Source organism: Macaca nemestrina, chromosome 14, assembly GCF_043159975.1.
Source record: "Macaca nemestrina isolate mMacNem1 chromosome 14, mMacNem.hap1, whole genome shotgun sequence".
NCBI lineage: Eukaryota > Metazoa > Chordata > Mammalia > Primates > Cercopithecidae > Macaca > Macaca nemestrina.
The window spans coordinates 45,382,196-45,394,827 of NC_092138.1; the positions used below are offsets into that span (position 1 = coordinate 45,382,196).

General features: G+C 40.2%; 1 protein-coding gene across 1 annotated transcript; it reads right to left on the minus strand.

Annotated features, from left to right (window-relative positions):
• Positions 1–1,775: 1,775 nt before the first annotated feature.
• LOC139358047 (thymosin beta-10-like) lies at positions 1,776–1,952 on the minus strand. The gene has a single exon (XM_071077417.1). It carries the CDS (start codon positions 1,920–1,922, stop codon positions 1,776–1,778), a length of 147 nt encoding a protein of 48 aa, XP_070933518.1. The 5' UTR covers positions 1,923–1,952.
• Between the last annotated feature and the right edge of the window lie 10,680 nt (positions 1,953–12,632).

A 12,632-nucleotide genomic window follows, 5' to 3' on the forward strand; every position in this document is an offset into this window, starting at 1 on the left:
TTTCCCTCATACCGTCCAAGGTATTGTATTTCACAATACAAACTCAAGGAAATAGAATTCTGAAAAAAAAACTTCGCTGTGGGAGAAGAGAAGAAAATGAAGCTTTGTAGGGGTCGTCTGTTAGAAAAAAGGCTGAGTAAACACTGCAAATACTGTATTTCTCTCACTGCTGGTCCTTTTCTTGATACCTTCATAATATCTATAAACAAGGCAGATTTTCCTCACCTTAAACAAAAACTTTCTCTTGAACCTACAGTGTATAGATCTGTGTGTTTTCACTTTTTATTTTGAAATAATTATAGATTCACAGAAAGGTGCAAAAATAATACAGAAAGGTCCTTTGAACCCTTCACTCATATCCTCCAATGGTTATATCTTAATTATAGTATAATGACAAAATCAGGAAGTTGATCTCGGAACAATGTGTATGTATAATTGTCTGTCACTTATCACACGTTGTAGATTCCTGCCACCGCAATCAAGATACAGAACTATTCCACCACCATGAAGATCCCTTGTGCTACCCCTTTAGAGTCATTTTCTCCTCCTCCCAATTCCTAACCCTTGGCAATCACTAATCATTTCTCCATTCCTATAATTTCATCATTTTGAGAATATTATATATATTAAATCATGTAATATGTGGCCTTTTGAGATTGGCTTTTATCACTCATCTTAAGGCTCTTAAAACCCATCCAAGTTTATCTATGTATCAATAATTCATTGCTTTTTATTTCTGAATAGGATTCCATGGTATGAATGGTACAATTTGTGGAACCATCCACCTATTGAAGGACATTGTGGTTGTTTCCAGATTTCCCCTATTACAAACAAAGGTTTGATGAACATTTACATATAGTTTTGTGTAGATATAAGTTTTTATTTCTCTGAGATAAAGGTCAGAAGTATCATTACTGAGGTGTATGATAGTTGCACACTTAGTTTTTAAAATAAACTGCCAAACTATTTTCTAGAATGGCTAAGCCATTTTACATTCTTACCAACAATGTATGAGAAATGTAGTTTTTCCACATCTTCACCAGAATTCGGTATTGTCACTATTTTTTCTTTACACTCTACTCACAGGGTGGTCTTAGTGTGCATTTCCCAAATGGATACTGATATAAAACATCTTTTCGTGTGCTTATTTGCCATCTGTACATCCTCTGATGAAATGTCTCTTCATGTCCTTTGCTTGTTTCCTAATTGGAGTGGTTTTACTGTTGAGTTTCAAGCATTCTTTTTTTATTTTTTTTGGCCACAAATTGTGTTTTATTTTCATTATTCATACAAATAATTTTCATATATACATATTTATTTATTTATTTATTTTAAGACAGAATCTCCCTCTGTCACCCAGGCTAGAGTTCAGTGGTGCCATCTCGGCTCACTGCAACCTCTGCCTCCCGGGTTCAAGTGATTCTCCTGCCTTAGCCTCCCGAGTAGCTGGGATTACAGTTGGCTAATTTTGGTATTTTCAGTAAAGACAGGGTTTCACCGTGTTAGGCTGGTCTCGAACTCCTGACCTCAGGTGATCTGCCTGCCTTGACTTCCCAAAGTGCTGGGATTATAGGTGTGACCCACTGCAACCGGCCACAGATAATTTTCTATAATATTCAGGGGCAAGCCGGAGAATTTGGCAGTCCCATTGGAGCGCCCCTCAGAGACTCACAGGTCGGTGGCACAGTGCGGAGAGCCCAGGTTTGGTTCACAGTGCGGTTTGCGGGGCGTATCCAACTTGTAGTTGGCTCTTCCTCCACATCTCAAGTTGGGGCTCAAAGATGACAGGCATAGGAAATTTCACTCCTCTTCTCCTGCTCTGTTGTCTCTTTGGTCGGCAGAGTGTTCTTCTGCATCTCTGTGGCCTTCAGCTTGACCTTATCCAAGCCGGCAATTTCCCCCAGGTCCGGTTTGTGTGCCATTTTCTTAACCCCTTTCCCATTTGCTCTGAGAACACTCTCCAGCAGCATTTGTGGCTGCAGTGTTTACCCAGAGATAACTTTGCCACAAAATATCTCACTTTCGTTACTATTTTCACATAGTTCTAGAATATTGCCTTTGGAAACAAAAGACATCACTCTGTTTATAGTATTTTGTTTTTAGTAGTGGTATTTCCGTTTGCAAAATATAGTGATTCTCAATCACTGAAATTGCCAGATCCTAGAAAATATAACATTCCTACACATGATGTTAACATCGTTCTCAAACAGTTGTTGCCCGAAGATTCATTTGACGAATCCGGTTTTTCCAAAATAGACAATTCTGATGATTCAGACTATTTTTATGTTAGTTCTGTTTAGAAATAGCTTCAGGAACGGTTTTTATATTTTATTTTCACATCGAAAATCAGTCAGATTTGCTTCAGCCTCAAAGAGCCTGTTTATGTAAAATTAAATTAGCACTGGCAGTTGTTTTTCTAAACAGGAAAAGGGTTAAAGCAATCCATGGCACCCTGCTCCAACCCTGGCTTCCTGGTGCTCCCAATCATGTTGCCATGGCAAGAGACCCAGTTTCAAGCATTCCTTATATAGTCTAGATAAGAGTTCTTTGTCACACACGTGATTTGCAAATATTTTCTCCGTCTGTGTAACTTGTCTTTTCATCTTCCCTATAGGTCTTTCACAGACTAAAAGTTTTACATTTTGATGAAGTCCAACTTACCAGGTTTTTTTCTTTGATGGATTACTCTTTTGTTGTCATGTCTAAGAACTCTTCATTAAACCCTAGATCCCAAAGATTTTTCTTCTGTTTTCTCTTTAAAACTTTAGCATTTAATGTCTGATATTTAACCCTGTGATCTACTATGAGTTAATTTTTGTAAGGTTTAAGCGGAGGTTCATTTTTTTGTCTATGGATATCTGAATGCTCTAGCACCTTTGTTAGAAAGGTTATTCTTGTTTTCTTGAATTGCTTTTTCACCTTTGTCAAAAACTTTGGAATAAGTTTGTCTGTATCTGTAAAACTTTTACTGGGATTTTTTTTTTTGTAAGAGATGAGGTCTCGCTATGTTGCCCAGGCTGGAGTGCTTTGGGTACTCACAAGCAAGGGCCCACTACTGATTAGCATGGGAGTTTTGACTTGCTCCATTTCCAACTTTGTCCAATTCACCCCTCTTTTGGAAACCTGGTGGTCACCCACTCCTCAGAGGTCACCATATTGATGTTGAACTTAATGTGAACACCTGATCACTCAGCATAGTGCACTATAGCCTGGAAGTCCTGGGCTCAAGCAATCCTCCTGCCTCAGCCTCCTGAATAGCTGGGACTACAAGTATACATCACACCTAGCTTTTTAAAAAATATTTTTTATATATTTGTATATAAATTTATATGTATATAATTATATTATATAAATATATTATAATATATGTATACATTTCTATATTACATATTACATAGATATATAAACATATATTATAGAAATAAGTTATATATTTAATTATATATAATTAGATATGACATCAAAAATATGTCATATATTTATATATAAATTTGAGGAAAATTAAGATCTTTACTAGGTTGAGTTTTCTAATCCTTGAACACAGTATGTCTGTTAATTTCGTTCTTTCATTTCTTTGACTGGCATTTTGTAGCATTCAGCCTACAAGTCCCATACATGTTTTGTTAGATTTACAACTAGTATTTTATTTTTCGGAGTGATTGTTTAATTTCAGTGTTCAATGCTAGATATAGAAATACAGTTGATTTCTGTGTGTTTAGCTTGTATCTCAGACCTTGCTGACCTCACCAATTAAGTTTAAAGGTTTTTTTTTTTCATTTTCTTTTCCTTTCTCTGTTTTTTGTAGATCTATTGGGATCTTTTACGTAAACCGTCATGTTATCTGAAATAGGGACAACAAGTACACTCTGTGTGATTTCAACACTTTTCAGTTTTCTGAGGACTTTTCTGGCCCAGGATATGGTCTATCTTGTATATGTTACTTTGGTGCTTTAAAAGATTGTATGTTCTGCTTTTTGTTGGATGGAATATTTGATAAATGTCAATTAGATCCTTCCGAATGATGGTGTTGTTGAGTTCTTTTTTTCTTTTTTTTTTTTTTATATAGAGATAAGGTCTCACTATATTGCCCAGGCTGGTCTCAAACTCCTGAGCTCAAGTGATCCTCCCACCTTGGCCTCCCAAAGCACTGGGATTACAAGCATGAGCTACTGCACCTGGCCAGAATTCTCTTTTTTTTTTTGAGATGGAGTCTCACTCTGTCACCCAGGCTGGAGGGCAGTGGCACAGATCTCGGCTCACTGCAATCTCTGCCTCCCAGCTTCAAGCAATTCTCCTGCCTCAGCCTCCCGAGTAGCTGGGACTACAGGCGCACACCACCACACCTGGCTACTTTTTGTATTTTTGGTAGAAAGGGGGTTTTACCATGCTGGCCAGATTGGTCTTGAACTCCTGACCTCGTGATCTGCCTGCCTCAGCCTCCCAAAGTGCCAGGATTACAAGTGTGAGCCACCAAGCTCGGCTGGACCCTTTTGTCCTTAAATAATGTTTCGGTCTCTGGTATATATTTTTTTCCTCTGAGGTCTACTTTATCTAATATTAATAAAGTCACTCCTGTATTCTTTTTTATTTTTTTTGAGACAAAGTCTCGCTCTTATCCCCCAGGCTGGAGTGCAATGGTGCAATCTCGGCTCACTGCAACCTCTGCCTCCTGGGTTCAAGTGATTATCCTGCCTCAGCCCCCCGAGTAGCTATGACTACAAGTGCCTGCCACCATGCCTGGCTAATTTTTGTATTTTTAGTAGAGATGGGGTTTCACCATGTTGGCCAGGCTGGTCTCAAACTCCTGACCTCAGGTGATCTGCCCACCTCAGCCTCCCAAAGTGCTGGCATTACAGGTGTGAGCCACTGCGGCCAGCCACTCCTGTTTTCTTTTGATAAATGTTTGAACCATATGACTTTTCCAGTTGTTTATTTTCAACTAATCTTTTAATATTTAAAGTACGTTTCTTGTAAACAGCAGATAACTGGATCACATTTTTTTTTAAAGATAGGGTCTTGCTATGTTGCCCAGGCTGGACTTGAACTCCTGGGCTCAAGCAATTCTCTCATCTTAGCCTCTTGAGTTGGGCCATATTTTTTAATCCATGCTGCAAATCTCTGTCTTTTAATTGATATGGTTAGATTACTTACATTTAATATGATATTGATATGTTAGGGCTAAATTCTGGCATTTTGCTTTTTGTTTTCTGTTGGTTCCCTTTGTTTTTGGTTTATTTTCTTTTTCCTGCCTTCCTGCAGGTTATTTGAACTTTTTCTTAGAATTCCATTTTCATTTATCTAGTATTTTTGAGTGTATTTCTTCATATAAATTTTTAATGTTTGCTGTAGGTATTACATTATACACACATAATTTAACATAGCTTACTTCTGTTGACATTTACCAGTTGGAGTGAAGTATACAAAACTTTTAGTCCATTTACCCTCCTCTATTTATAATTGTCTTAAATATTTCCCTTATATACATTGAGGAGCACATCAGACAGGCTTCACATTTTTGCTTCAACCATTAAATATAATTTAGAAGCCTCAAGGGGAGAAGTAAAGTCTATTGCATTTACCAATATTTCTTCCTCCATGATGTCCCAAGTTTCCTTCTATTATTTCCTTTCTGTTTCAAGAATTTCCTTTGGTCATTATTTCAGAGTAGGTCTGCTGGCAACAGATAATCTTAGTTTTTTTTTCAGTTAAGAGTATTCCGAATACAAAAAATTAGCTGGGCATGGTGGCAGGCGCCTGTAGCCCCAGCTACTTGGGAGGCTGAGGCAGGAGAATGGCATGAACTCGGGAGGCGGAGCTTGCAGTGAGCCGAGATTGCACCACTGCACTCCAGCCTGGGTGACAAAGCAAGACTCCGTCTCAGGAAAAAAAAAAAAAAAAAAGAGTATTTTGATAGCCTCCCTTTATTCATGAAACGCATTTTCCTAATACATAAGATTCTGCATTGCCAGGTATTTCCTTTAGTACTTGAAAATTGTTTGCTAAATCCTTCTAACATCCGTGGTTTTCAATGAGGAACTGGCTGTCATTTGAGCGGGTCTTTTTCCTTCATTTTTCTTTCATGGCTTTCAATATTTTTTCCTTATCTTTAGTTTTTCGAAGTTTGACTATGATGGCTGCTTTAAAGTATTGTCAGGGAATTCCAAAGTTTGTGTCATCTCCGTGTTGGCATCTGTTGGTTTTCTTTTCTCGGTAAGGTTGAGATGTTCCCAGTTTTTCATACAACTAGCAATTTTCAACTATATTCGAAACATTTGGGGAATTATGTTTTGAGACCCTGGATCTTATTTATGTCAGCAGGCCTTGTCTGACACTGCATCAGTGAGAGGAGAAAAGTGCTACCTCATTACTGCTGGGTGGAGGTGGAAGCCCAGGTTCCCCACTTGGCCATCTCTTTGGGATGGAGGGCTAGGAGGTGCTTTGTTGCCTTGTTACTGCTAAGTGGAGACGGTGATCCAGGCTCTCCATTAGGCCTCTGCTGACGTCACCCCGGCTGAGAGGGAAAAGAATGCCTCATTACTACTCTCCATCAGGCTCCCACTAACTATGGGTTGGGGACATTACTGTTAGACAGGGATAAAAGTCAGGCTCCCAGTTGAACATCTTTGATACACTGCGGCAGAACAGGGGGGTAGGGCGCCTTCTTACAGCCACGTGAGGGCTTCAATCATCAAACATAATTTAGAGGGGCTGGATGTAGTGACTCACACCTGTAATCCTAGTTGGGATTAGGAGGCAGGAGGATCCCTTGAGCCCAGTAGTTTAAGACCAGCCTGGGCGACATAGCAAGACCCTACCTCTCCAAAAAAAAAAAAAAAAATTTTACATTAGTTGGGTGTGGTGGCATGTGCCTGTAGCCCTAGCTACTCAGGAGGCTGGGGCGAACAACTGCTTGAGTCCAGGAATTCAAGGCTGCAGTGAGCTATGATTGCACCACCGCATTCCAGTCTGGGTGACAGAATGAGATTGTTTCTTAAAAAAGAAAAAAAACACAAAAAGACCCCACACATAATTTAGAAAACTCAAGAGGAGAAGTAAGGTATGTTGTATTTACCCGTATTTTCACTGTTTTCATTGTTTTTTCTTTTTCCCTGATGCTCAAGTTTCCTTCTTTCGTCGTGGTGTTAGGGCCACGGTTTTTTCCAAGGCATTTGGTTGAGTCGGGCAACAATTGTCTAAAATGTTTTTGTCTTGTTAGACTTCCTCTTTCCTGGTCCATTGGCTAGAGGGAGCAGGTTTTTCTTGGGGTACTTCCAGTTGCTAGCTCATACAGCACCCAGTCCGAAATATATAAAGCAAAAGGAAACCAGCAGGGAACTCACCACCTTGTCATGTCTTGGATCCCAACATGCCTAGCTACTCTGCCTTCTTTCCATCTTTCAGAGACATTTTATATTTGTTTTATTTATTTATTTATTTATTGAGATGGAGTCTCACTCTGTCGCCCAGGCTGGAGTGCAGTGGCATGATCTTGGCTCACCGCAAGCTCCGCCTCCCGGGTTCATGCCATTCTTCTGCCTCACCCTCCTCAGCAGCTGGGACTACAGGTGCCCGCCACTACGCCCGGCCATTTTTTTTTTTTTTTTTTTTTTTGAGACGGAGTCTCGCTCTGTCACCCAGGCTGGAGTGCAGTGGCCGGATCTCAGCTCACTGCAAGCTCCGCCTCCCGGGTTCACGCCATTCTCCTGCCTCAGCCTCCCGAGTAGCTGGGACTACAGGCGCCCGCCACCTCGCCCGGCTAGTTTTTTTTGTATTTAATAGAGACGGGGTTTCACGGTGTTAGCCAGGATGGTCTCGATCTCCTGACTTCGTGATCCGCCCGTCTCGGCCTCCCAAAGTGCTGGGATTACAGGCTTGAGCCACCGCGCCCGGCCCTTTGTTTTGTTTTGTTTGTATTTTTTTTGTTTTTAGTAGCGACGGGGTTTCACCATGTTAGCCAGGATGGTCTCGATCTCCTGACCGCGTGATCTGCCCGCTTCAGCCTCCCAAAGTACTGGGATTACAGGCGTGACCCACCGTGCTCAGCCTGTTTGTTTTATTTATAATGTCCAGTGGACCCATTTTTCGCCTTTTGTTTGTCACCAAGCTTCTGGAGGGAAAAAATAGTTTACATTCTGTTCTTTCCCTTCATCATACATATTTTACCCTTCATCTCCCATAGAATTGAACTCCATGATGGGAGAGTCTCTGTTTTGTTTATAACTGTATCCCCAGGATACAGTGCTTAGCACATAAAAGGCCTCTGGTAAATATTTCCTGTCACTACATTATCCTGGTAACTTTCTTTTCTTTATATTCTCAGTGCACTACCCTACTATAGAAACTCCTTACCTCATGCAGGAATTAAAATATTGGTTTTGTTTTATGCTTTTCTCCATGTGCCCCTCTGCACACCATTCTCTCCATCTGAAATGCCCTTTAATCACTTTCTTCGTATCCATGTTTTCCTTCTCTTGAACATCCAAACCTAATCATACCTCTTATGTCTCTTCTTCTAAGCCTCATCATCCTATCCTAAAATCCTATATTCATTTCTTTCTGTAGTACTCAGTTTAGATTAACATTTTCTCAGTTAACAATGCTTTCAGCTGACTTTTGCAAAAGATGTCAAGAGATAGACAGATGCTAGCATTGTAGCTGGATGATTTAAGGGCCAGTATCTTTGAATCTACTTGGCATTTTTCTCATGTTGACTGGGCTGGTTGATGAACAGAAGATGACTGCTCTTCTTGGAACCACATCTGGATTTCAGGTAGGAGAAAGGGCATAAGATGAAAGAATAGGCTTGTCAATTCCACCTCTTTTTATTTAGAAAACAGAAGCTCTCCCAAAAGCCTCGCCCAGCAGGCAGGTGTTATGCTTCATTGGACAGAATTCTGTTACATAGTCACTCCTAACTGCAAAGTACAAGTGAGAAAGGGGTAGTGAACAGTAATGTAATTAGCAAAACAATATCTGGCATACATAAGTATAAATATCTGTGTAATTCATTTGGATAAATCTTATATCTCCCTAATTAGTTTCAAAGTTCTGTGAGATCAGAGATCTAATCAGAGTTAGTCATTTCAGACTTTATACCAGGCAATTTTAAGTGTTCTCCTAGTATCACATCTACAAACAACACTAGAGTTCTTTTTCTTTTTCTTTTTTTATTTTTGAGACGGAGTATTGCTCTGTTGCCCAGGCTGAAGTGCAGTAGTGTGATCTCGGCTTACTGCAACCACCACCTCCGTGTTCAAGCAGTTCTCCTGCCTCAGCCTCCTGAGTAGCTGAGATTACAGGCACGTACCACCATGCCCAGCTAATTTTTGTATTTTTGGTAGAGATGGGGTTTCGCTATGTTGGTCAGGCTGGTCTCAAACTCCTGACCTTGTGATCTACCCGCCTCAGCCTCCCAAAGTGCTGGAATTACAGGCGTGAGCCGCTGGTTGACTAGAGTTCTTAAACTGGAACTTTAAACCAAAAATAATTATTCTAGAATGACTCTGTGAGTTTAGTTACTTCTGACATTAATAACGTTTTTGGTTAGGGAAGCAGGACCACTAGAAGTTTTGGGACAAGAATTTCCTTTTCCATCTATTTTTTTTTTTTGTAGTAGGAAGTAGACCTTATACAATTATGGGAAGAAGTGTGGAAGTGAAGGTCCAACAGGTACAATGGAAGATTAGAGCGGTAGTAAGTAACAACTCAACCTGAGAAGCCAAGCAAATCCAGCTGCCACACGAGGACGATAAGAAGGCTTTTAGGAAGACTCATGGAAAGCTGTGCCGCTGTTCAGCTACCACCTCAGTGAGTTAGCTGCCAAGTATATGTTGGGTCTGGGACCATTGCTGGTCCACAGGATCAGGAATTGGGAAGAAGACCCAGATATGAACTGGAAAAGAATAAGGACAAACTGGAAGCTGCTGGTCATCTATGTCTGCCTCTTTCTGTGTCTAACCACAATGACTTTGGACACTATGGTTCCTGCTTCACTGCTACCTCCCAAATCTTAGTCAAATCATCTTTTAGCCAATTCTAATTTGGAACTCTCCAGAGAAGGGAATTTTGGAAATGTAATCCAGGTTACTCAAGTTGACATAGAACAAACCACTGCACTAAGTAAACTCTGCAAATGGAAATTGAATCCCTAATTAATACAGAGTTAAAATAGTTGTACTGCCTGGAGGGCTGGGACTGTCTTAGTCCATTGTTTTCTCTCCCTTTTGTCCTGGCCAGTATTTTGAGTCTTGAATCACAGGCTTTCTTCATTGATATCACTGTGCAAACTGGTTGTCCTCTGCCCTGGTACCTGTCTCCTAGAGGGAAAAATGAGTGTCTTCTTTGAATTTAGGCTATAAGATGCTGCCAGGCAGTCTTGTTATTTAATTTCTTTTTTTTTTTGGAGACAGGGTCTTGCTCTCTTGCCCAGGCTGGAGTGTAGTGGCACAACCACAGCTCACTGCAGCCTCCACCTCTCAGGCTCAAGTGATCCTCCCACCTCAGCCTCTCAAGTAGTGGGACTACAGGTGTGTGCCACCATGCCTGCCTATTTTTTAAAATATTAGGAGAGACAGGGTTTCACTATGCTGCCAGCGCTGGATCATTTAACTTTTATTGATCATTTTTGAATGTGTATGTTCCTGTTTCTTATATTTCTGTTGGCCTCCCTCTCCTGTTTCTCTATTCTGGGTGCAATTCTTGTATGTTCTCTGGTATAGCGAGCTTGGTCTCTCCTGCATAAGCATGTTTGTGAACCATTACTTCTGGCTAGTAATATATATTTGGGTGATATAGTTCTCCCATTTTTATTTTTGCTAACCAACATGTCTTCACTGTCAGATATTTAATGAGCGTCTAAAATATCATCCCTAGCCAGGCACGGTGGTTCATGCCTATAATCCCAGCACTTTGGGAGGCCAAGGCAGGTGGATCACCTGAGGTCAGGAGTTCAAGACCAGCCTGGCCAACATGACGAAACCCCGTCTCTACTAAAAATACAAAAAGTAGCTGGGTGTGGTTGCAGGAGCCTGTAATCCCAGCTACATGGGAGGCTGAGGCAGGAGAATCACTTGAACTGGGGAGGCAGATGTTGCAGTGAGCCGAGATCGTGTCACTGCACTCCAGCCTGGGTGACAGAGCAAGACTCCATCACAAACAAACAAACAAACAATATTATTCCTACCCTCCACAGGAGCTCAAAGTACAAAAATATCAATAAAACAAGAGAGAGAGTAAAAAATATCAACATAGAGCAACAAATAAATAGCTCTTGGAGATCAAGAAGGGAATTGAATTCTATCTCCTTATGGGCCCTTTATTTATCTTTTCCAATCAGGGAGCTTCGTATAAAATTTTCAAATCTTCATAATATTATCCTAGTATTTGTATTACAAATTTGATGTAAGCAATAAAATTCTTTTTGTTACATAGGATTTAAGGAATATTTTATAAACAGTATTTAAAAAGCTATATAAATATGTTTGTAAAGGAATATATAAATAATAATTTAAACCACATAAAGAAACACTAAGAAAACTAGGCTGTAATTTTATCTCTACAGACCATTTGGAAATTATTTTTTGTTGTTGTTGTGTTTCAGTGACATGGACTTCTGGGATTCAGAATTATTTAGTATTGCAAGCGTTCACTGAAGCTTACTTATCTCATAAAATCTGTAATTTAACAGCATAAATAAGCAGTACACTGATGGTGGTTTTAGAGCATTTTCTCCATAGTCAACATCATTACCAATGAAAGTAGAAACATTTTTTTTGAGGACTATTTAGAATCATAGAATTTAATTTTTTTAGTGCAGTTATACATTTCCCCTTCATATGAGATGAAATGCCACAAACTATTTACATTACAGGTATAATTTCACTGTCGTATATATGGATAGGAGGGGGAAATATGACCATGCTCATTATGAAGTTGAAGTGTGGATTTACACATACATAGAGTACAATCGTCCAAACAGCTGCAGGGCTGAGGAAATGGCCATAAAAGTTCTGCAGCAGCAGAGCTGGGAAGCTGTCATATGTTTTTATTTTCTTGCTGAAAATTTAGGTAAGGAGAAAATTAAGATGTAGAATTAGTTCTGAAGATACAATTCAGATTGTACAAAATTCCTAGCTTCTAATTCAATCTGATTTCATTATTTCAACTTAGAATGGTTGAAACCCGGCCGGGCGCGGTGGCTCAAGCCTGTAGTCCCAGCACTTTGGGAGGCCGAGAGGGGCAGATCACAAGGTCAGGAGATCGAGACCAGCCCCGTCTCTATTAAAAAAATACAAAAAAAACCTAGCCGGGCGAGGTGGCGGGCGCCTGTAGTCCCAGCTACTCGGGAGGCTGAGCCAGGAGAATGGCATAGACCCGGGAGGCGGAGCTTGCAGTGAGCTGAGATCCGGCCACTGCACTCCAGCCTGGGCAATAGAGCAAGACTCCATCCCAGGAAAAAAAAAAAAAAAAAAAGAATGGTTGAAACCCTCAGGTTCAATTTAGTATATTTTTACACATTCCTACTTCTTGCCTACTGGTTAGGGTTGAAGAAGAAGGAGAAAAAGAGATTGAATGTTTGCCTTTGTCTTCTGTTCTAATTAACTATCAACATGGCACCATAAAATTTTTAAAGA

Coding starts and splice junctions, on each gene's coding strand:
- LOC139358047 (XM_071077417.1), bottom strand. CDS start 1,922: ATGGCACACAAACCGGACCTGGGGGAAATTGCCGGCTTGGATAAGGTC.